Genomic DNA, 25,487 nt, shown 5'->3' with positions numbered 1-25,487 from the left:
CCCCCCCGCATCAAGCTGGCTACAAGGATTTAAAATTTTGGTTTGATGTTGATTTGACCATATTTCAATATATAGTACAGAGCTGACTCTGAGAAAACCTTTGTGCGCTCAGCTGTGATTTTGAATTTCACTGAAATTAGTTTTCTTGTGTAACTGCTAGTTAATGAACTATGCAAGCATGTAGTGTTGATGTTTTGGGGGGGGTCAAACAAAATAGGATGTAATGTCAGTCATGCAGCAAACCTGTCTTGAAATACTGTGTCAATGCACAGAAGGCAAGAGAGGTTTGGTGCTGTGCTGTTCTTACATGAACATTTGAGCTGGTGTTCCTAGCACATTTGAGTTTGTAACTTTAGTTTGATTCTTCAGCTAGTAGTGCTAAAACCCTGTGAGTAGTTATAGAATGGTGTGGAGCTGAGCTAATGTTTTCAGAATGAGGAATACTATTTTAAGCATCACATCATCTTTTCATAAAGCCCCGTCTCCCATCTCCTGCTCAATGTAAGCAGCCCTGTTGGAATAGGTAAAAATCATATTTAGGAATCGGCATCTTGTTGAGAAGTAAGCCAGTTTCTCTTATTTTTGCTATTATTTTGCTCTGTTACACATTTTCCTTTGAAACACAGTATTGATTCATTAGCCAAACAATTTCCAGTAATAGCATGATTTTCATCTTGCTAGTGTATATAAGGAATAATTCTAATAATGCTCATGGATTTAAGCCAGTATAAAGGTGCCAGTGTGAAGTGAGTTTGACCCACTGATTAGCAGGGCAGCATTAATTTCAAAATATAGTCTGTAAATCAATCTTTTAATTTCTGCGGAAATCTTAGTGCAATTTTTATCTACTTCTGTCACTGATGAAACAGACTGCAAACGTTTCTGCAGTGAGGAAGACATCAAAATGATAACACAAAAGTTTACTAGTTGATTTATTAAGTAGCAGATGGTAAAGCAAGAGGCAATAGCCATAACTTACAGCTTGGGAGGTGCAGATTGGAGATTGGATGGCAGGAAAAGATTTTTCAGCTGTGGATAGTGCAGCATGAGAAGAGGCTGCCTAGAGGGCTGGGGGAGTCTCCACCCTTTAAAGTTTGCAAGACTTAAAGCAAAGCTCATCTAGGGCTTTAGTGGCAGATTGGACCAGACATCCTCAGAGGTCCCATAGCCAACATTTCTCAGGTTCTGTGGTTGGGCTTCGCTATAAGCGATCATACAGGAGAATTCAAGATGAATATTCTAAAAAGGATAGCTGATCTGTTGGAGCCTTTTTTAAAAAAACAAAACAAAAAAACCCCTCAAAAAACCCCAACCAGAAGTAGCCAATAACCTCTATTAATGAGATGTTGGAAACTAGACATGGAATTAAAGTAGTTCCTTTCTAACGTAGGTATATGACATTCACAGTACTAGATTAACAACTAATTTTGGATTGCTGACTACACCCTTGCATGAGCATGCAGTATTAAAATAGGCTTTGCTGCTTCCTTCATGTTGATGGCTGCTTGCAGTGAGTTCTTTTGTGTCTGCGTTTTCCGTTCTGATGAATAGCCTATAACAAAATCTCAGCTTCTGATTTTTTGAGTTTTATTTTAAGTATACAACAGTCTGCTTGCTAGGGCTAAGCCTAAAATATTTGGGAGTCAACTCAAATTCAACTTGCTGGCTTGCTCTAGAGATGGGAGATGGTATGCTTTTTTGAAAGAGCTTGCAAAGATATTTCAGTAACAAACTCTCCAGAAACACTTAAATTATCATCTGTGGTAATCCGGAGCCAGTTTTCATGAGAGTCTCTGAAAATGAATTCTAAACTCTGGTCACAGTTTACCTAAGAAACAGTGGAGGAATGGGCTATTTTGGTAGTTGCACTAAATAACACTGATCACATGTGCATTTATTGTGAATATTTTTTCTTCATTTTAGGGTAAAAAGTTGCCATACAGTCTTGGAGAAGATGCTGAGGAAGGGGAAGTTTCAGATGAGGATAGTGCTGATGAAATTGAAGATGACTGCAAATTAAAGCCCTGCTATGTATGTGCATATACACAGTTCCCAGAACTGTTACATCTCTACATTTCTTACGTGCATACTCCATAATCCTACTTAACAGTTGTTGGCAGATTTGACTTTTGAACTTTGATTTCTAAGTCAGGTCCTTAAGGTACAGAAGCTACATAATTCCACATTTAGATATGGAATGGCATTTTTGGAAATGCACATTTTGTCATTTAAGTCACATAAATCACAGACTTAAGTACTTTAGGTACCCTAGACTGAAAACGTTGATGCCAGCACTATAATAAGCATGCAAAGCTTTTTTCAGATACAAATCTGAAGCAATGGCATGATGGAACTGTTACACAATTTCTAGATGAAAATTATGGAAGGAGCCATACAAATGAAACAAATTTGAGGTGTGAAAAATTTTCAATCCTTCTGTTTCTTATTTTTTGACACTGAAGGTTGCTTTCTGTTCTCTTTATTTCTTAACTCCACGTTTATTTTTCTGCTGTTAATTTTATTAACACATATTTTCTAAAACCTGAAACTGGTGTGCAATGCTAATACACGTTACCCAGCAGGTGCTTTTTTCTGTTCAGGAGGCAGCCTTGCTTCACCAGTTCAAACTTCTGAACAAAATAAATACTATCTAGGGAAATGCAGGAAGAATAGATCAAATTCAAATTAATATTTAGCAAGCATAATGTTTATCTCCACTTTTGAATGTAGCCCAGTGAGTTTGCCTTGTTGCCTATCTGTAGTTCTCATTAACTGGTTTTGGTTTACATATTGAACTTTTAATTTGTCTGTATCATTTATGCCTGCTATTAACAATTAAAGGTTTTTCAGAATAGCTTGGAATTTGCTTTACAGGTAACAGAAGTTCCCATCTGAACTGTTTCAGAGGAAGCGGATGTTTATGCCATTTCTTCCCTTTACCTTGAAGCTGCTAAAATGCTAGTGTCAGCAACATCTTTAGGGAGATTCAAGTACACTACACAGAAGGGCTGATTTGATTTTTTTCCCCCCCCCATTAGATAAACAAATCCCCTTTTTGCTACAGGACAAAATAGTGATTAATTAATTTCTTAATTATTTAGAGGATAGATTACATTTGGATTTCATTCAACCCCTATGTTCTACAAGACAGTCTCATACAGAAGTACAGCCTTGCAGTAAATGCTTGAAGCATAAGATAAAATCAGCTTGCTCAACAACTCAGAATGTTATATTTCTGTTAGTATTTATTACAGAATTGGAAATACTTGGCATTAACTAGTTTATGAGAAAGCTTGAAGACTCCCAATCTCCTAAATCTTTGAGAATATGATTGGTTTAAGTACAGGTACAAACTTCCACAGGTGTAAATTCAGGGGAAAAAGTATATATTGAATGAATGTAACTCTAATTATGGGTATAGTAAGATGAGATAAGATTGCTCAACCAGTTCTGAGCCAACATAATGCCTGATTCATTATGTTCAATAGGGGTGGTATGTGTAATCCACATATGTTTTACTAACATGGCTTGAGCACTTCTGATGAGATAATGCTTTCTTCAACAGGAAGACCTAAGACAAAATTTGGCAATCCTTAAAGCCAATGCAAAACACAGTATGTCCTTGGGGTAGAAAGGGAACATGCTAGGATGGAACAGTTGCTTTCCTCTCCTGTCTCGGGAGAGGCATCATACCCCATGGACAGAGGAATGCTAGGTGCACACTGTTGTTCTCTAAGATCTACTTCTATTTTAAGCACCTTATGTAAGAGCCTAGTTTGTGTCTGGATAGTCCATATGACTGTTGTTAACAGTAATTGCTTCCTCTGTCTTGCCATTTGGACAGGAATCCAATGATGCTTAGGCTGCCTGATATTTTGGAGGAAGCGTAAAAGTGCATTAGCTGAGAATTCATGCTATCTTCTGAAGAGGTCAGACTTGTAACTGTTTTGAAGCAAAGAGCTAAGACCAGGGCCATGTTCTGGGGTGATCTACATGGTGGACTGTGCTTTGGTGAGGCAGGGTAAATTATGTGTGAGGAGGATGTAAAGAGAAAAAAGGAAAATGGAAATGGCAGTAAAAAAGCCACCAATAGAAAAGGCAAAATCAGGCAGGATTGTGCAAGAAGCTTTTTCTTTCGCAGAGGAGGGAAATGTTGGGAGCGCTGTGTGGCCTGAAGCATGTGTAATCCTCCCTCAGGCTGTCCCAGAAATGGTGGACGTAATAATATACTTTAGCTGGATTTCTTAATGTCTTTCAGAGTAATGGTGCAACTGAGCACCAGGTGGAATCTTTTATAAGAACAAAACTGGAATCTCTGATAAAAGAATCCCAAATCAGGGACAAAGAAGATCCTGACAGCTTCACTGTGAGAGCACTGCTAAGGGCAACTCATGAGGGTTTAAATGTTAACCTGAAACAGGTATGTGGGTTTTTCCCCTTCACATGTTCTGTTGAGTATTAGACAATGCAATGTGTATTGCACACTTTTCAGATGAGAAAGCTGATGACTCAAGAACAACTTCTGAGAGTCTGTTTTATCCAAAATGAAAACTTGAAACTATTTCAGGAAAATATCTAATGAGAGAATTTGAATGGTCAAATGTGAAGAGTATATTGTTTCAATATGTTCTAATCTGGCTTATTCCTTATAAGACTTGGAAGCAACTAATGCAGTAAATACCAATATTGCAAGCATGTGTAAAGCAATTTGGTTTGTGTCTAGGTTATTGGGGAAATATCCTTTTTCTATTGCCTTAGTCCTATTCAGACTAGTTGTGAGAACTGAAAGCTTTGCTGTAATTGTACAGCACTAAAACACAGGATTGTGCTTTTACTGCCCTAAGCAAGGTTCTGTTTTTTCATGCCCAGGCTGTTTTATATCAAGAATGGTATGTTTCTTTTCTGTTTTGACACCAAACTATTTTTGTAAAACAGTAAAAGGTATTGGAATTTTGAGTACATCAATAGACAGTACCTTGAATCCACAGTTGCCATACTTTCACCTCAACCAGATGCAAGTCCCAGTGATGTTAAATTAGAGTGAATTGTTCTGTGGGGGGTGTGCCTACTCTATAAGTGGTGTAGTCTTAAAAGTCAAGTACGTGTAGCTCTGCTTTCTGCACATCTTCCCACTCCGTAGGGTTTATGTAGTTCTTACTAGTCCCTTTCTCTGAGGCTGGACCTATGAGAGCTTTGCTTGAAGCCAGGCTCGACTACAGAAAACATACTTGGCTTGTGCTGATGCTTGAGTCATCTGGTCAAAGCTGTATTGTGGTGGGAAGAGACTATAAGAATGCAAAGGATGGGGCCATCTGACCTGACAGAAAAGGGTTATTTTCAGACTGTAGCTTTGCATTTTGAGAACAGTCAGCTTGTTTGTTCTCTTTGGCCTTCGTGAGGTCAGAAAAGTGGGATTTTGGAGAGTAAACTTTCCATGTTAGTAAATATAATCAGAAGTGAGCCATTTCAATATTATTTTGAGTTATAATAATTACATTTGGTATGTTCTGTGGTATCTGGAAAAATTATTTGACCCCCAGCTAGCATTTGAGGGGGCAGGGATTTTGCTTAAAGAATGTAAATTTCCATAAGGTGTTTGTGTTGCATATGATGCCTGAGATTGCCCATTACATGTCATTGACATGACCAGAATACTGAAAATACTTGAGTAATGCAACTGCATTATTCAAACATCTGTCAGTTAATAATATAAAGTAATAGAATTTTCTAATAGACTTATTTTACATTATTAAGGGACATTTAGAGATCTCTCTCCTTGCTGCAACAGTCCTGTGTAAAGACTGGTTGTTATGAGACTGTCGTTTTCAAGGGCCTTAAAGTAATACAGAGCTGAACAATTAGTCATAAGTTAAAACAACTAGAAAATTAATTTTTCTCAACTTGACCTAGATGGGAGAAAACTAAATGGTTAAACATTGTGATAGTTTGGTAACTCTGTAACTCATTAGCTAGCTTTGTTTGGTGGTGTTGTAAAACACTTTTTCTGGTACTTACTGTGTAGTTAATGTACAAGAAAGGGATCTGTTGGGAAATTTTTCTACTTTTTTTTGCTGGTCAAATCTCATTTTCCTTTACTTCGTCACTGATGTGCCTCTCGTTTTCCCAAAGGCTTGCTATTATTAAAAAAAAACAACCAACCAAAGAAACTTTCACAATGCAAGTTTATGTACTAGCCTCCAGTAATTTAGTGGGTTGTTTTGTGGGCAGGGAGGAAGGCAGTGTGTGTGTGTGGTACTGTCACTCAGGCCTGATACTAGTTTGGATTTGCTGTTGAAACAGTCAACTACTCTTACCTGAGGGAGACAAGTACTTTATCCACTAAGGTTTCCTTCTACATTTTACAGAGACTTTCAACCTGAGCTAGGAACAAATTTTTGAATGTAGATAACAGAGGTTGACTTTCTTGGACCTGAAGAAACCATTGAGTGCTTTTATTGTTATGATAGCCAGAAGTTAATTCCAACCCAGCACTGAACAGGGAATAACTCAAGTTCATAGGACTTGCTGAAACACTGGGGGACTATTCTTCTGCACCTTTAGGTCTTTGTTTTGCGCTTTAGAAGATGAAGGGATGTGCTTTTCTGACAGAAAACGCTAGATGCTGCCAGGAATTATCAAACTCATGTCTAGGGGCATAGCTATAAATGTGAAACTCAGACTTCAGGCTGCTTGTAAAAAGTCCAAATTTATCTGTTAGGGGAAATTTCTCTCTCCCCATCCTTTCTCTTTGTGGCTATTTTCGAGTACACTTTCAAATGTTGTTATGTTTTGTTGTTGCTTGCCTGTTTTTGCTAGACTGCTTTTTCTACATGGTTGGTTGGTGTCTTGAGTGTTAGTGTTAATATTTTTCCATACTGTTAAGAGGATTGCTAAGCTATCAAGTATATAAAGAAGCTAGAAAAGTCCTGTAACGAGATTTTCGATTTAAATTTGTGTTCACAGATCAGTATATCGTGTTTAGACTTGTAACTCACTTTTATACACATGTGCAATCACTATACTCTTGTAACAATGAATTGGGGTGACGTACTCATAAGTTGAACTTATGTAAGTTTCAATTTATATCAGGATGAAACTGTCTTTTCGAGACTGTAGCAGACTCCTTAACAATACTTCTGAAGGTATTTAGTCACACTTTTTATTGCACTCTCTCTGCACAGAACCTGGACACAAAAGAAGGTGGAAAAAGGTCTCATAGCCGATCATTAATGAGCAACTTTGGTAAACACAAAGTAAGTAAACTGAGAGACTCAGCTTGATGTTCTAGATCTGACAGCATTCTAACACTGGTTATGTTTTAGTGCTTGAGACAAGCATGATGTGTATGGGGGCAGCGAGGAAAGACTATGTGATTACACTTGGTATATTTATTACTGTTCAGAATTTAGGTGGTAGCAGTGTGGAAAACCCTTTAGAGATGATCATGCAAACTCAAAAAAAAATCTTGCCTGACCAAAAAGATCATCTTTACTAGAGATGTGGAATTGCTCATTTTCTCATCAAACTTGCAGCAGAAGAGCAGCAATGTAGACAAATGCCTTGGTGTATTCTTGTTTTCTAGACCTTTGTCCACACAGCTGACAATGTTTGTTTCATTCATGGTCCAGTTGTACCCTTTTCATACCCTGAGCAGTGCCAGGCAGAGCGTGCTCTTACTGTCTTTCCGCTTGCTTTAAGGGACTGCTGTGTTTGATCTCTTCATGGTTTTGCATATAGTATTTATATGCTTGTGTAGCTGCTAGGTCAAATTGTCTGCTTCACTGGGTCTTCACTGTGGTGGCTCTATTGAACCAAGCTAGAGCTAATATAATTCAAATGAGTGTGAGGTTTCATTTTACAGCTGGACAGATAACAGTCACCAAAAGGGACGCTGTGCCCATGCTTCCTCCCATTCCCATATCCTGACAAATATGTTCCTGTCATCTGCCTCCCCTATTCCCACATTCCCACGGTGCCTCAAGGCTTAGATTTATTGAACGTGTAGCCTCAGCATGAGATGATTCAACTGAAAGTTTCCTTCCTCCCAGAGTCGATTAGCAAAAATCAAGTAAGCAAATCAGCAGATAGGCTTGTTGTGAGAGGGGCGTGTGGCACGTCCGCAGCCGAGTCACTGTGCCACCAGTGGCTTCCTCTGCCCCCAGCCTGCTAGACGCCTGTATTCCTCTTCAGCTCTATCTGTGGTAAAAGCTGCAGCCAAGCAGTGAGCGTACTCTGCAACTGATAATCTGGGCAGCCATTTAGGAAAAACAGCAGTTACAAAATACTTCATAGAACTTAATCAGCCACTAGCTCATCTGCCCTGAAGCCAGCTAGGAGCTATGAAAAGTTCTCTAGGCAGACAATACCAGGACTGCTATTTACACTTTGATTATAAGCTTACATCAATTTAAAGTGGTCGTATCTCTTTCAGCAGCTTTAGCGAAGTGCATATTATTCACTCAGTATATGCTGAGATCTGCAAGTACCTGTTGTGCATGATAGTGGACACTTCACATTGTAACCTGTGCTCGCTGATGGGAAAACAAATGCTGTGAAATAAGATGTCAGAGGCAAAAATGAGCCACTGAAAAGTGCTGGTTACACTGAGGGCTGGAAAGTATTGTCAATAGTTTAATTACTTCAACTAGTTATCCTAATGGATATAGCAGGTTGGAAAGCACATTTGTTTCATCTCTGAAAAAAATAAGAGAATATTTATAGGTTTGGTTTTTTTTTTTTAATAGTGATTGTGTTGTAGACTGAGGCAACAGGGTCATCCAGTAACTTCCCCCTTATATCTTTCCAGCTAGAGGGGTACCTGGGAAGGATGATTACTATTGATACTTTTGCAGGTACAGAACTATCCACCCAGGGATATTGACTTGTGATGTTTTCAGCCAGCTCTTGTGCCAAATGTATCCATGTATAAACCCTTTAAAAACTGCCAGTGGAGGGACAGATGCTAAGGCTAGCAACTCCTGCAGGTTAACTGCAGGAAACATCCACAGTGCAGACCTTTGGATTCCAAAACTGAACCATGCAAATTATTTCCAAAATAGCCACCTTTATTTCAGCACTAAGCACAGCAAACTAAATTATGTACATTATTGGTGGATCACAGCAGGAGAAAAGAAATCTGTGCTCAGTTAGCATCTAGCCATATGAGCAAAAGGATAAAGATCTCAGTTATATTGTTAATTACCTCTTGATGAGAAGGGAATTAAAGAAATTCTCACTTGAAGCTATAGTTAGTGTTACAAAAGATGTAATGTTGAAATTGGAAATAGTAGTAAATAATAGGCACTTATGAAAAAATGCTTTTGAGATTTTAATCTTTTTATCATAGCTATTTTCTTTACTGTATACTGTAACAAATTAGAGTAATTTGAATGCTTGTATGTGTGGCTCAAAAGGCAGCAGAAAAAAGGCATTTGAAAATTTTGCCCAGATTGTTCTCAACTCCATGAATGAATTAGTTGTATTTTCTAAACTAGGGCATGGGAGCATAGGTCAGAAGCAATGCACTGTGCTCTTAGATCCTACTGTGTGTTGCTGTTTAAGTATGATATGATCCATTAGAATATCAGCAGGACCAGTGCCAGTGTACTGGAGACAGTGGAGCAATGTTGTCCTCTCATGTCAGGAGGGAGCAGGGGGAGGGAAGCTGTGGAATATGCAGTGGCCTGCAATTGTCTGGTCAATTTGCAGAAATAAATTATCTTCAGGCTTGTATTTTGTCTGCTAGCCAGGAGATAAACCTGCTCCATGGCTACAGGCTTGGATCCTTGGAGTCAGATGGAGTGAGTTCAGGGTATAGATGCTTTGTGTTGGCTTTCCTTCTCCACGTGTATGGAAACGCTTGATGTACCACCCAGGGTTTTCTGCTGTCAAACCCCCAGGAGTCATTCTGTGTCTTGCAGGACACTGGTCCTGTGCTGTAAACCTGCTGCAGCTCACCCACCCACCTGATGTTAATTACAGTAATGTGAATTTATAGAACCACCCCATAAACTGACACAGCTGTGCTTGATTCTTTCCCAACAGAAAGCTGCGAAGGCAGCATCCAAATACCATAGTGCATCAGATGATGAAGAAAGCCAGCAAAACTATTCTGGGAAGGAAACAGGTCAGCTCCACAGGTGAGCTATAAATCACCATAGTTTTACAGCTCAGTTAAAGCTAGGGGCATGTTACTGCTACCGATATTTATATGTCACTGCCTCAGGGAAATCTGTTCTTAAGAGCAGGTCATTTATGACAATGCTGTTGGGTTATATTTTGCTGTGACTGCTGTAGCCCAATATTTTGATTGTGTAGGTTTTCACAGGTTGCAAACAGCAATTACCCTTAAATGGAAAAGAAGTGTGATAGTAATACTCTTCTAATGGAAAAATGCCAATCTACATTTTGCATGCTGTAAATAGTGCTCAAAGAAAACTGTTTAGGCTAAATAAGGGTACATCACAGCCCGGCCAACTTTATTATGTCTGAGAATGTAAAGAAAAAGCAATCAAAAAAGTGCCATTGAGAATGCATTTGTAGTCACTGAAATGCTCCATTTTCAGATACAGCTCAAAGCTATCTGCCTTGTTTTTGTTGAGAAGAGCCATGGTGCAGCTATTTCATTATCTTTTAAATGAAAAATCGTGTTTGTGTAGTGTGACTATAGAGGTACGAGGGGAGCAGTAATCTTGGAGGCCTCTCTAAGGAGGTTTGTCACATGTGGTTCCCTGTTCACAGTTGTTTATTTCCTTATTGAGGAAAAGAACAGAAAAGGGGATTGAAATATGCTTTAAAAACTCAAAAATTCCAGGGTTTTTTAATATATTAAATATAACTCAGCAGACTCGCTCGTCGAAGAAAAACGGTGAAGCTGTGCCGAGCTCTGTCTGACCTAGTGGTGTACACGAACTCTGTGGCAGCCCAGGATATAGTAGATGACGGTAAGGCTGCTGGCACGAGACTTACACATGCCTTGTTCACTTTTCTATTTGGATAGGAAACATGTCTGTATTCTCAAGGTTTCCCTTGTTTTTCAAAGATGTTTTAAAAGCTGAGTAGTTTGTTACCTGTCCCATTTTCTTAAATATGGAGAAAGAGTAAAGCACCACCTTTTCCTTCTGTAAGAAATATGCTTTCCCTTGGTTTCTTATGACATTCATGTTTTAGTAGCAGTTTTAAAAATTAAGCTTTTTCAGGGGAACCCTTTTCTGGTTTCACAGTTTTATGGAATTTTTCATCATCTTTTAACATTATCAATTTGAAGTAGTATTTAGTAACACGATAGATTTGAATGGTGATAAACATGCAAGTTGTTTCACTAAACCCATTAGAGGCAAAATGGAAATTGAGAATGTTGCAGAGTGATTTGTGGGAAAGATCACCAAATGTACATGAACAAACTGTGTGTGAAATTCTGTAATTACTATAAAATTAATTCCTAATGTAATGGGAGAAATTAAGGAGGATGAAAGCAGTGTGGAGAAACGGAGTCCAAGAAGTCATACAAGAACATAGTCTTGTAGAGTTTCAGTCTTGTTCTGAGCTGAGAGACAGCTCAGCTTTTTCTGCAGGTCCACACACAGTTAGGTGGTAGTGCTGAACCCATCTGATGGCTCATGGCCTTCTGGAAAGAGCACAGTACTCTCATCAGAGCACAGTACTGCAGCTGCCTTTCATCTAGCTCTTGTGCTTTCCTGATCCTAACTGAAGAGATGGGCATGGAGAGATGGTACAGTGGAGCTGGTCTAACTGCTACCTCAAAGTTGGGCACTCTTGCCTAGGAAACTTCTGGTCAAACTGTTTCCTAGAGGGCAGGGATGATCAAAGGGGGTCTGCCTAAGGGGATAAAATGCTCAGAGGGAAGACTAACAAATTAGAAAAGATTGCTTGGATTGTTTAGAGAAAGAATGAGTTTGCAGAAACCTCTGTGAGAGAGAAATGGGTTGAATGCAGCTATGTGTTTCAAGGACAAGAGCAAAATCAGAGCCCTGCTGGGCCTGTCTTTCCCCCAGCGGTAAGCTCTTCAGTAAGCTAGTTTTGATCATGCTGCCATTAGTAGATTTCTCTATAGATTCTTCATAGCAATCGTGTCTGGGGTTCTGCAGGAGAAAAGGCCCTAGCAATTAGTGTAAGCTCTTGCTTGGCATTCCTTGTAAGTCTGGAAACTTGAGGTGAAACAAAAAACTCTCCTGGAAGGGGTAAACTGGTGCTCTTCAGTTATGCAATGTATGTGATTTGCATGTAGCAAGACAATCTATTGTTGTAACTTTGGACTAAATCTAATGTTCCCCTTGATTAATACCAGTGCAACTTATGTCTTGAGTTCAGGCCCCTGTCTCTTGGGATTGCTTTGTAACTTGTTTGTTGATTAAACAATACACACAGGGTCAACAGGGAATGTGCTATCATTCAGTGAAACACGAGCCCACCAAGCAGTGCAGCAGAAGGCTGAACAGTTTATGCTTTACAACCAGAAACAGCTTACAAGGGTCTATCCATCAGCCTATCGGATTGACTCCAGCAATTTCAATCCTTTACCTTACTGGAATGTTGGTTGCCAGTTAGGTAGGTATTGCATGAGTAACTTAATTCCCACTTTTTGTGTGTGTGCGCAGCAAATATCTTACACTTAAGTCTTCTCTTTCAACAGTGGCACTAAACTACCAATCTGAAGGACGTGTGATGCAATTAAATGATGCAAAATTTAGGGTAAACGGCAACTGTGGTTATGTCCTCAAACCTCAGCAGATGTGCAAAGGTAATGTCCCACTATACATTTATTACTGTGAGTGTCAGGCCTTTCAGAAAATATCTTCATGGTGAAGTTGCCAAGACACAAGAAAGGAAAATAAGAACATATATATAATCTTCTGTATTTCCATAAATTCATAATCTTATTTTAATTCAGAATTCCTATATTTTTTTGTCCTCAAAAAATGGTGTCTAACTCTAAGACTGTATAAGTACCAGCGTACAATCTCTTGCTGTTATTGTAGATATATTTTGAGAGCTCCATCCTAATATGTGTTTAAAAAAAGAAAAGGGTGTCCTAGGATAACCAACTGCAAGCAAGAAGAACAAGGTATGCAGTGGCCCAGGACCAAGCATCCAGGACTCTTAAGCAGGATACTCTCAAGCAAGTCACTGGAACTTTGTTCTCTTTAAAAAGAATTGGTTTGGTCCTAAAAATGCTGTTAGAAGTGGAGCCAGTGGTTTTCAGTGTTAGACAACAGCACTCCTTCCATATGTTGAGGACTTGGGATCTGATTGTGCCCCTATATCTCTTATGTAATTTTCTTAATGTGGCCATAAGAAATAGTGGCACTGATTGAAAGGTACTTCAGAAATGGGAGGGGGAGTTTGGGTACTTGAAATAGGCAGTGCTGCAGGAAGAAGGTTTCTCAACCCTACTTGCTTGTTCTCATTAACATCTGTGCAAGAAACATGATCAGAGTGCTGATCTGGGTTATAACTATTTGGTTTTATGAAGCTACTACTTTACAGAAGAAAGGTTTTGTGTTTTGGTTTGTTTTTTTTTTTCAAAGGAGTTAATATTGCAAAACCGTACTATTAGAGGGGTCCTTTATGTCTTGAAATCATGTAAACAAGGGCTGCTCAGCTCGGTAAAGGTTGTAAGAAAGAGGGGTAGAATCTAAATTCTTTAACAGCTGCTCCATACTCTGTGAGTTACTTGCTTATGACTGAATTTTGGCTATATGTACACATCTGGGGGAGTGTGTATCTTTTTCCTTACACTTCTCATTCCTTGCCATCTTTTAGGCACATTCAACCCCTACTCTGCTGATCCACTTCCTGCCAATCCTAAAAAGCAGCTTATTCTGAAAATCATCAGTGGACAGCAGCTACCTAAGCCTCCTGACTCAATGTTAGGAGACAGAGGAGAGGTAAGATAGTCTGATACCAATAAGTGCTTCTGTGAGAGGTCCTGGTGTGACATTAGCAGTGTATGACTCAAAGAAACTTCCTCCTTATTAAAATACATCAGTAAATTTCAGATATTGTCAAGCTTTTGGTCACTAAATACAGACTGTGGGAAAACGTAGTATCCTATACATGATGTTTAAGAACTAATTTGCATTTTGAGGGTAACTTCACTTTTTTGAAAATTAGTCATAGCTGGCCGTAGCTCTTGAGACTACAAACCATACATCAACTTACACTTCCTGAAGGTGTTTCCCCATAGTTGTACTGCTTGAAAATTCATGCCAATCAAAGACTTTTGAATTCTGATATGAATTTAAATTAACACTCTGCATGAACTTCCTTAAAAATTGACCTTCACTTATATCATTGGCTTGCTTTTAAAATACTTTTTTTTTTTAAAAAAAAAAATAGATAATAGATCCCTTTGTTGAGGTGGAAATTATTGGGTTACCTGTTGACTGCTGTAAAGACCAAACCAGAGTGGTTGACGACAATGGTAAGATAATCTAGCTGATTTCCTCTTCTTAGAGTAAAATATTAAGTAATTATGAATGATTCAGTATCTGTTATTACTTTCTAAATTGGAAGGCTTTTTGCCTGATGAAGTCAAATTATTGTATTTTAACAAACTAATTCTGCTTTCTAGACAGAATTTCTGGTGTACGGAGATAGACAAGCAAGAGGTGAAGGACAAGAACTGTTCAACACAATGCCTTTCTCCTGGGTTGTTCTTAAATCTCCTTTATGCAGAAGTTCCAAATATTTTATTTATATAAAATACATGTATAACTTCAAATGAAATGAAAACAAATCATGTCCTAGGCAGTTTCACTGCCACTTCAGCCTTCATGGCAAGGAGATGAATAACAGAGTGGGATGGTCTGTTGCAGCAGGAGAGGTGGCCATCAGTTCTCACAGGCAGTTACAAAACCATGGTGGGAAAAAAGCAAGTAGTTCCTGTTTGTTTTGGTCTATCTTTAGCCTGCCATAGTTTTGCAAAACAACAGCTTGGTATCCCTGCCAGCTACCCAAACAGAACCATTTTGTTTGTAAAAGCAGTCCAAGAGACAGATCTCTCACTTTTAATTACTTACATAATGGAGATTGAGAGCATCTAGATGAGCACTAAGTAATGAGTATTCGTATGTGCATTTGGTCTGCTTTTTTCTTATGCCTCTTGCTATGCATCATGAAAATTGACGCTAGTGCTTGCTATGGACTTGTTTCCCAAAATTTCTATTTGTTTTACAGGGTTTAATCCTGTTTGGGAGGAAACACTCACTTTTACCATCCACATGCCTGAAATAGCTTTGGTGCGATTTCTTGTTTGGGACCATGACCCTATTGGGCGAGACTTCGTTGGACAAAGAACTCTGGCCTTTAGCAGTCTTGTGCCTGGTTAGTCCCCCTTGATTTCCTTGACTTACAGATCTAACTGAAGAACAAACACCTTTGAGCTTTTAAAGTTGAAGATGAGGTTGTCAATGTAGGATATATGCCTATGTATCTGAGACTTTGCATATGAGCTTGGACAGTTCTGGTATCTTAGGGTGGTATATTCACCATTAATTGAAGGAGTTTGGGTGTCTGTGCTTTTGGAAATTGCCCCTGGTGTCTCGTTTATAACTTGGAGGCAATTTGTGCTGGGGGGCTTGGAAAACCCGTGAGAACGTAAGATAAGTTATACAGTAAACCACCTTATGCCTTTAGTAAATACTTCACTTCTATAGACAGTCGTTACCAGTTGTGCATAAAATGCAAGCTGTTGATTATTTGTGGTGCAATATTTTTGTTTTACTAGGTTATCGTCATGTGTATTTAGAAGGACTGACAGAAGCATCCATATTTGTTCATATAACCATTAATGAAATCTATGGAAAGGTAGGTATATCTGGAAGTTTACATCTCGTGACTCTTTGGTTTAATTCTTCTGATAAAAATGGATTTAAAGGTACTGCAGAACCTCACAGGATTTGTGTGGTTTCTAAATGATTGTTACAGTTTAGGTTTGTGGCATTTTGTACATTGGATTAGCAGTACCTAGCTCTCTGGCACTGATCAGTAACAAAGTTTAAACAAATCATTCGGATCGTACAGCAATGAAAAAGCACAGTGTCTGATTCTCTGTTGCCCTCAACCTGATGTCTTCATTTACACTTGTATTTTTATAGGTATCTACATACACTGCTAAGCATCAGCATGCTCAAGGAAGCAAACTGCAATTCCTTATTCATAGTGTTTTCTCTGAGGAGCACTGAGCCAGGGCACCCGTTCACAGCACACCCATGTGTAGTAAAACACTTGGCACTTTCCATCTGAGATACCCCAATAACAGCGCAGACATGCTTCTGACGGAGTGCTGAGGAAGCAGAAGGATGTAGCTCATAGCATGTGTGGGGGTTCCTTGTACGTGATCAGCAAGGAGAGCATAACATACTGTTACTCTAGTCTTAGCGTGCATGTACTTATGAATGTTCTTACTGTTAGCACCTAATAATTATCATGTCTAGATACAGTAAGTACATTTCTTCAGTGTGTTAAACTCATTTTATTTTAGAAGTAAATGTCGAGAACTGTAACTGCACCAGAACATGGAATTTGACAAGCTATTTTTAGAAGCAAATTTAAGCTTTAAATCTTCTAGGTTTTAGTGCATATGAAAGTAAAAGCACAGTGCTTTTTCTCTGCATTTCTGCTTCAACTGCCTTTGTGAGCAGTTTGCAATAGGTTACTGGACATAACTAGCACAAAGAAATTAAGGCCATATTCAACAGGATGCTAAAATAAAAGCCCTTTGTGGTGATGTAAAAGAAAAGAAAGACACACCTAAAAGCACAAACAAACCCCCCTACCTTTATGAAGGGTATCGGTTGAAAAGAACAGTTAGTCCTCAACCTTTCTCCCTTCTGAGAGTGGATGCAGAAAATGTCATGTCAAATATGTAAAACCACAGTTCTTTGAGCACCCAAGGAAACTCAGTGGAACAGAAATAGAAAATAACATGGTCAAGGCCTAGGGGCTGAGACTTGATATAGTCCAGGTCCTCACTTAGCTCCACTACTGTTATCCTCACTGATCCTACTAGATCACTGAATGATGGCTCTGTAAACCACTTAGGCATCTGTCTCGCTCTTGGCATCCTCGTCTCAGTGCAGAGACCAGTATTCCAATGTAGTCATCTGTTCTTGCCTCTGCAAGTGTTCCTTCCACCAGGGAGGACAGCAGCAAGGCAGTAGAGGGAACAGCACTGGCCATAGCAGACCTGTGCATGTTCTGTGTGCAAAGAGAAGTTTTTAATGTTCAAGGTAGACTTCATTACTCCTCAATCAGCGTAAAAGGAAAAGCAGTAGTAAACAGCTTGGCATGCATCTACAATATATGCCTAGATCTGTATGCATCTAGATACATGTGTGAAATCACATACAGTTTTGGTGATAGTCTGTAGGGGAGCCTGCTTGGCTATTGCTCTTGGCTCACGTGCTCTTCAAAGAAGAAATATATTCAAGGAAAAATAGTAGAGAGTAGCTTCACAGGGAAGACAAAAAAAGGGGCAGGGGGAGACCCATTGAGATTTGATTTCTCTATTGCTTAGTGTATTCACCTAATGTTTGCCTTAATGATGGACTGTATTATTGTTTCTAACACAGAAACAAAAGCTGAATGCTCATTTGCATCCTTGTAAGTGAGGATATCTGGTCAAATTTTGGAGATACTGACATTAGACTAATAAATAGTTTTAAATTATTTGCTGGAGAGGGATTATATTTATAGCCGATGTACTATTATCTTATTTGCTTGTATTACAGTCTTGAAAACGTTAGCCAAATGTGTTTGCATTTTTTTGCCTTTCAGTGGAGCCCTTTAATCCTCAATCCCAGTTACACAATATTGCACATTCTAGGAGCCACAAAGGTAGACTTCATTAGCATGCACTTTGCACTTGCTGGGCACAGGTTTTTCAAATGGTTCCTAATCGCATGATCTGCAACTACCAAACTTACATCATTCTTCATTCAGACTCTGAAACATTTGAATATTGCTTTTATGAAGCCCATGCATAAAACTCCAAGTTAATGTGTAGCCTGTCACTGCAGTACACTTCTTACAGTCTTGTCATCTCTGATTAGGAGACTCTGAGCAAACTTCTTCTCTAATTGTGGCAGGCTGCCATCCTAATGAGGAGAAATACAGACATGCATGAATTCATAGAGATCTAGGCTGATAGTTCCTTGGTCAGAGTAAATGTGAATTGCTTGGTGTGAATTTTTGCTTTGCTGCATTTTTAACTTTGTCTTCATCATTCATAAATACTCTGAAAGCAGCCCTTCTCATTGTACTCATTATATAATAGTATGAACTCACTTGAAACTGTGGTTATTCTTGTCCTTTCAGAATAAGCAGCTGATAGGACTCAGAGGGTTGTTTCACAAGAACCCCAAGCACAATTCTGCTGAAACCAGCGGGCACTATGTACGGAAGCGATCTATAGGTGATCGAATTCTCCGGCGCACAGCCAGTGCACCAGCAAAAGGTAGAAAGAAAAGTAAGATGGGTTTTCTGGAAGCTACTGAAATTAAAGACAGTGCATCTGAACCAATAGACTTGAAAGACAAAGGAGTTGTAAGGCGTACAAGCCGGAGTTTGCAAGCACGTCCTGCTTCTATGCCCGTGGACAAATATCTTCTTGTAGGACTGCCATGCCCAGAAGATGAAACTACCCAAGATGCCAAAGGAAAAGAAAACACATCTGGTAAGATGCTTCCAAAATTACTTTTGAATGTAGTAAGTTGAAATAGTCTATTAAAAGGCTTAGTTCTGCAGTCCCTATGCAAATAGTTTTATTCAACTCAAATAAGAATTACTGGGCAAAATTACATATGCTTAAGTTTGTAGTATTTTAACAGCTGCTTAAACTCTTTGATAAGTGACACCCTGGAAAGCTGTTAATTCTCCAAACTAGGCAAATTAATTACAATAATTTCTGAAAGTGCTCTTAAAAGGACACTTGCCAAATTTCTTTTTGTAATTTAAGAACAAACCTTCAGTTACACTTCATCAATTTCTGGTTTGCTACTGTCTGTTTACATGTGAAACCAGAGCTGCTGGCATGGTGGGTTTCTCTCCCCGTTTTCAAGCAGGAAGAACAGCATACAGCATATGTTTTTGGAAATAGTGTGTGTAAAGACTAATGCAGACTTTCAAATAGATGTAAAAGGGGTAAAAGTAGGTCAAACTTTGTATCCAACAGTCTTGATATTCTCCTCTTAACCTAGGTTACCTAATTTGATTAACTTATATGGAAAGCATGTGTTAGGATAAAACCTTTGTCTTATATTATTGATACACAATAAAATTCTTAAAATAGCTTTTTTAAAGTGCATTCAGCAATAATAGACCTGGATTTGAAATCCATGACTACAGCAAAGTTAGTGCTTGACCTGCCTAATAATTTGAGTTACTGGAATATTTAAATGAGTCTAGGAAGCTTTGAATACAACAGCTGTAATTATTATTAGTGGCTTTGAAGGAACGGATAATCCAGATACCGTCTCATAAAAAAAGTTACTTAGGATAAACAGCAAGCAAAATCAAACCAATACATTTTCTACCACCCTGAGAAGAAAGTGTAGACAGGAAAAGTGTATTCCAGTAAATGCTGTACTTTAAATTGAAAGATCCTCTAGATAAGGCTGTGAAGATGATACAGCTGAGCCGTTCTTTGCAACAAATTTAATCACTTCGTAGATATTCCTTCCTAAAGATGCTACAGTCAAAGACAAAAAATCCTTTTAGAAGAAACTTCCACACTTTTTGGAGGTCATAGGTATTCACTTAATAACCTTTATGGAAAACACAGGCCCTGGTACGATGACCCAAAAAGCTGTCACTAGGAATGAATCCTGCCCTTCTAACTATGAAAGGAGTAGATCCTGTCTGTTGGAGTTTCTGTAGGCCTTGCTCCATAACCACTATGGAGGAGGCCTGGCCACCTTGACATAAAGAAATGAGGCATCAAGAAGATGAAATTCCAGATGGAGTCCTCTCCTGTCCCCGAGGGACATTCTCCCTTCTCTGTGGTGCAGGGCCATCCATGGCTTAGTGGTGGACATAAAGAAAAGCAACTTGGGCCCCTTTTTTGTGTGGAAGCACATACCTTGAATCATGGTAAGGAAAGGTACAACACAGCCTCATGCACATATAGGAGCAAGCTTCGGTATTCTCAGAAAGCAAGTTCAGCCCAAATATTTCAGGCTGGGAGGTGGCTTCACCCTTGGGGAGGTACTAGTCAGATGAAGTGTTCATTATTGCAGGATGCCGTGAAGAATGGAAAGGGATGGCTGTCCGACAGACATCTTTCTTGCTAAAATACTATGGCTGAACGTATCTCTACCATCTCAATTGTAATTACGCCTAATTACGCCAAGTGAACAGTGTGCTGTCCACTTCCTCCTCTATTCTTTATAGGAAAAAAAAAAATCTGCAAAACAGAGAAATGTACATATCTTCCATCCTTAATGTAGGAACACTGGAAAGCTTGGGGAACTTTTCAGATTTTGGAGATCGGCCTTTAATGCCATGTTCATTAAAAATAGCTCTGACTATACCAGGGTGGGGGTGTCAGCCAGTCACTGCCAATGAATGATCAGGGCTTCTCTTGTTTCTTCTTAGGGTACCTGATTTCTAGTGAGTGTTAGAAACAGTATATATTACGCCAAGCTTACTCCTGTAGTGCCTGCTTAATTAAAAGCTCCAAAGGGGTGAGTCATGGAGCTCGGATTGGATTTGGCATAGAAAGACAAGTAAAAAGATTTGGTGGAGGAAGTATCTAATGCATATTTTTCATGGAATTCAAAATCTTGCTCTCTTATAAATGCAGTTTGCTGGTAGAAGATCGAAAATCAAATCCTTAAATTGCAACATTCTACATTAACTACATGTAAAAAACCCTGTCTGGAGTCCATCTACTTGATGCTTTTTACTCGGCTCTTTTAAGCATGCATCTTGTTTTACAGTATTATGTTTTTTAACAGAGCTGTTTTGTTCTGTCTTTATTGCCATGCTTCTTTATAGTACAAATCTGAATAGGAACACAGCTGAAGGTAATACCATGTGCAAGCTATGATATGGTACCTCATTAACATTATTTGCAACAAATATTACATCATGTGCTTGATGTAATAGACATTCAAAGGAAATTTCAATGAAGTGCCTGCAGTTGTATTTTTCCATTTATTCATATCGCACAGATAATTTGTACTAAACCTGCACAACCCCATAATTAAGTTCTGTCACAACTGTACCTAATTTTGCATTCTCCATTTGTCTGTCTAAGGACAAAATAGTTGTTAATAAACAGAACACTGTATTGTCTGCAACTAATATGTTTCTTATTTATTTTAGCCAACAGTGACAATACGAATGAGAAGGAAACAAACTTGAAAGAATCTTTTTTCACATGTTCTGAGAAAACAACAAATACTTCAAATTTGGCATCTCAGTTTGAGGAGGAGAATGACCTGAAGGAGACCACAGTTGACTCTTTAGTACCACCTTTACAGGAGCAACCTGAAAACTTAGATTTTGCAAGTGGTGTAGCTGAAACAAATCACCTCATAAACTGTCAGGAAAACAGTCTTCCTGATGAAACTGTCCCTCTAACACGGGACTCTGATTTTGAAATTTCCACAGAAAAAACAAATGACAAAAACTGTGCAGATAATAAGAAGGAAAATGACACAGAAGGTTCTAAGGAGGAGAAAATAACTCTTGTGGGCACTCCCCTTTCTCAAAAAGTAGAGATGGAAAATCACAAATATGACATCATCAAGAAAAGCACTACAGCACCTCTTTCTTTGACAGATATTTCTTCTAGCATTTGCTCTGATGTTCCTGATTTGCATTCCACTGTAACCATGCAAGACAGTGACATTTCTCGCCTTATAGACGAAGTTTCTTTAGCGAATGAGAGTGAGATGGATAGCACGCTCTCAGCTCTGATCAGACAGTTTGATGTCACAGATGACCAAACTAGTCTTACCCCGGTCTCAAGCCTCCATGGCGCTAGTAGCCAGACCTTCAGTATCATGGCTACACACCCACACATGCTTACTGCGGATCTTAACAGTCCCTGTAAGCACAACTTTACTACCACAAAATCCATCAAATCCCCTTTATTCTCAACTCCAGATACTACCATGTTCTCCAGCCCTGAGACTGCAGAGTATTCCGTGTATACAATTATCCATGAGGCAACTCTTACACCAACTTCTGAATGTAAGACCCACAGTGAATTAGTTTGTAAGAAAAGGTTAAACAGTATAGAAAACAACTTGCCTAGCTGTCCTTGTCCTTCATCTCTCTCTTTGCAAAATGCAAATCCCAAAAGAAAATGTGGAACAAGCTGGGAAGCCCCTGAATCTGCCAGTTCTTTTGCTTTCAATAGCCTCATCTTGGCAGAGACACTTGTTGACCCTCCCACTGGTCAAAATTCAGAAAGCAGCAGTCTTGTAGAAGTAGATGGGGATTCTCAAGATCTCTTGGTAACTGCATGTGAGTACAAAAGGGAAGACATGAGCCAGTTGGCTTCCCCTTTGAAACTGAGGCAAAAGCAGGACACTGGGCATGGTGGTGAGAGGACCTCTGGGAACAGCACAAATGTTGAGCTCTGTGCTGCTGCTCTGGGCTGCTCGGCTAACATCAGGACTACAGAGAGCCAGCTCCTTTTTCCATCATATAAAAATGTTGGGTTTTTGTATCATCATCGTTCAGATAAGCAGAAAAATGTCATGTGTACCCCCGAGAGATCCCAGCTCAACATGCACTCACCAGTGCTCAAAAATGCCTTGGTTTTCCCACCTCCGTCAGCCATCAAGCAGACTAGCCCTTGCAAATCCAAGAGTCTTGGTGACTTGACATCAGAAGATATTTCCTGCAATTTTGAAAGTAAGTATCAATACATAAGTAGAAGCTTTGTCTCATCAGGCATGAGAGACAAGAAACTTGCGGCTATGAAGAATATGAGACCACATTCTACAGATGCTCTGACAGAACAGCTGAGGAAGCTGGTGTCCCTGGACCAGGAGGACAGCCATCAAACACTGTACTCCAGGCAGATTGATGACGACTGCCCAAAGGCACTGGTCAGAAAACTCTCATCCAGGAGCCAGAGCAGAGTGCGGAATATAGCCAGCCGTGCCAAGGAGAGGCAGGAGGCTGCCAGCAAGCAAAAATCTTCTAACGCAAGTAGCATAGCAGGTGTCATCCTTCGGAACAAGCCCTCAGCATCTCCTCACGTTATCAACAGGCATTCAACAGGCTCATACATAGCCAGGTACCTGAATGGCTTCCCTGGGGAGGACGTGGAGGGACGAGGAATACCGGAGGGTGCATGCGCTGCCTTGCACTATGGCTGTAGCGACCAGTTGTATACGCACGATTCTGTTCTGCAGCTGATTTTAAAAATGTATATCTCCAATGTTTACAAACTATTTCATTGAAATGAAGGATTTTTAGCAAGAAATACTGTTTTGAGGGTTTAAATTATTTAGAAATGCAATTTCATGCTAGTGATTCAGTCATGATTTAACGTGCCCTTTCCTGTCAAAGCTTATGTAAATAGAAACCATGTTGCATTCTTATGTATGTATTACTTTGATTTAGAAATTATAAAGTGAAGTAGTCTGGGGACTATTTGCATGCAGTAAGCATTTGTAGCATTTTGTATTTGTAATGTATGTCTTTTTTAAGTCGAGCACATCTGTGCTCAAAAGCCTGATATTGCAATGAATACAATAGTATTCTGTTTTCCTGATGTCCTATCCTGCTGTTTGGAAAAACATTTTTAGTGATCACTTTTGGCCTTTTGTGCAAATTCTGGTAAACATAGTGCATATTGGTAATGTCTTTTTTATCTGCCCAACAAGCAGCAGTCTTAGAATGAGACCCTTCATTAGCATCACTGTTTTCACTCTGACTTGTACTTAATTGTTAATATTATTTTACATGTTTCCATGTATGAACTATGATTCTACAGCAAACAGTTTGTAGAATTAGGGTTAGTCCATATTTGTGAGTAATGTGTAGGTTTGTCTTCTGCCCACTCTTGTGAAGTATAGTAACAGTTGTTTTCCTTTTTGGTCACAGGACAGAGTGGAATGTGGGAGTAAGTCTGCATTTATGAGTGGAAAACACTTAATTTCTGCATATTTTGTTATGTATTTTTGCTATTGGTTGTGTGTGTAGCTTCAGTACAGTAGCAGATCTGTTTTCTGTATATTTGTAATTTTATTGCTGAATTGTTGACAGTCAGTGGAATATTTAAAGCTGACATGGTAGAGTAACTATTTTGACTGTCCATCTTTTTCTATGAATGCTGAAAGTGAATTGAGTCCATAATCTCAAACACCTGGAGCTTCCCTGTAGGGAACAGCATAGCTTTATTTTGGTTTTAAGATATTCTTTGCCTTTGCTGTAAGTTTTTTCTTAAATGTAAAAGACGTACCTCTTACCTTTCTTTTGTAATGCAGAGTATTATTATTCTTGAAAACATCATTAAAATAGATTTTTAAGCACTTGGTTACATGTTTACTGAAACTGTAGCAAATACAATTATGTTTAAAGTAACAGCAGTAACAGCCTCTCTTGTCATGAGCTTGCAGTAAGATATTAGAAAAGGAAAAAAATTTCCATCATTTCACGTGATGGTGATGATTCTTAGCTAGAAATCTGCAGCTGAGCCCTTTCTCTTTTCTGGGTAGGAAGCCATGTTTATTGAGTATGTCTAACTGCATATTCCCATTTTGTTCTATTAAGGGTCTAACCGATGCAACTGGCTGTTGTTTCTATCACTTGGGAGAGAACAGTGTATTTTCTAAATAAAAAGTATTTTTCCATGGCGGAACAGAACCAGATACTGGATTAATCCCTTAAGCTTTGGACCTGAATTTCTGTCTCGGTACTTGTGATATAATTTGGAAGGTGCAATTGAAGCAATCTCTAACTTCAAGGAAATTCAGTGCCTTGCTGTGTTGGAACTTGGGCCAGTATTTTCTGAGAGAGAGATGGTTTCAGTTTTTGACTTGCCTGTAGCCTGTCTGCTATGGTAGTTCAAAGACTGTTCCCAAGTGGAAGAGTGGATGTGTGCAGGCTGTGATTCTCTCTGCTGAATGCTGCATGCCACAGATGCTCACACGCTGTATCCAGATACATTTATTTTGTATTAAGAATAACTGCCATTAAAAGTGCCTTGTAATTAAGCAAATTATACAATCTCCATTGCAGGGGATGTAACAACTTATCTTGACTTGAAGGTTGTTTCTAGCTTTAATTGGAATTAATTTAGGAAATCTGTACGGTGTGTGCAGGAGGTCAGAATAGATTATTGCAGTGGTGTCTCATGATTTAACTTTCTTCTTATTTTAGAAGTTAATTCAGATGGGGACAGTTCTTTGTGTAAAAGAATAGTGAAACAGGGCAGGATTTCTATATCATAGACTCAAGCCAACGGAAGATCTGGCTCAGTAGTTTTTCATGTCTCACTG

The 25,487-nt window shown here is 39.0% G+C and overlaps 1 protein-coding gene across 1 annotated transcript in view; it reads left to right on the top strand.

The window, feature by feature from the left end:
• The window catches only part of PLCH1 (phospholipase C eta 1), a 69,462-nt gene extending 46,018 nt beyond the window's left edge, over window positions 1-23,444 (top strand). The window contains exons 10-23 of the mRNA XM_035890041.1: window positions 1,924-2,031; window positions 4,259-4,420; window positions 7,182-7,253; window positions 10,045-10,139; window positions 10,843-10,943; window positions 12,388-12,567; window positions 12,653-12,760; window positions 13,783-13,907; window positions 14,359-14,443; window positions 15,199-15,345; window positions 15,749-15,828; window positions 17,800-17,859; window positions 18,340-18,697; window positions 21,349-23,444. Coding sequence (XP_035745934.1) covers window positions 1,924-2,031; window positions 4,259-4,420; window positions 7,182-7,253; window positions 10,045-10,139; window positions 10,843-10,943; window positions 12,388-12,567; window positions 12,653-12,760; window positions 13,783-13,907; window positions 14,359-14,443; window positions 15,199-15,345; window positions 15,749-15,828; window positions 17,800-17,859; window positions 18,340-18,697; window positions 21,349-23,444 — 3,777 coding nt within the window. The remainder of the gene's footprint in view (window positions 1-1,923; window positions 2,032-4,258; window positions 4,421-7,181; window positions 7,254-10,044; window positions 10,140-10,842; window positions 10,944-12,387; window positions 12,568-12,652; window positions 12,761-13,782; window positions 13,908-14,358; window positions 14,444-15,198; window positions 15,346-15,748; window positions 15,829-17,799; window positions 17,860-18,339; window positions 18,698-21,348) is intronic.
• The last annotated feature ends 2,043 nt before the right edge of the window (window positions 23,445-25,487 follow it).

This window comes from Egretta garzetta, unplaced genomic scaffold (assembly GCF_000687185.1).
Source record: "Egretta garzetta isolate BGI_Z169 unplaced genomic scaffold, ASM68718v1 scaffold172, whole genome shotgun sequence".
NCBI classification, from domain to species: domain Eukaryota; kingdom Metazoa; phylum Chordata; class Aves; order Pelecaniformes; family Ardeidae; genus Egretta; species Egretta garzetta.
This window is presented reverse-complemented; position numbering and strand designations above follow the sequence as displayed.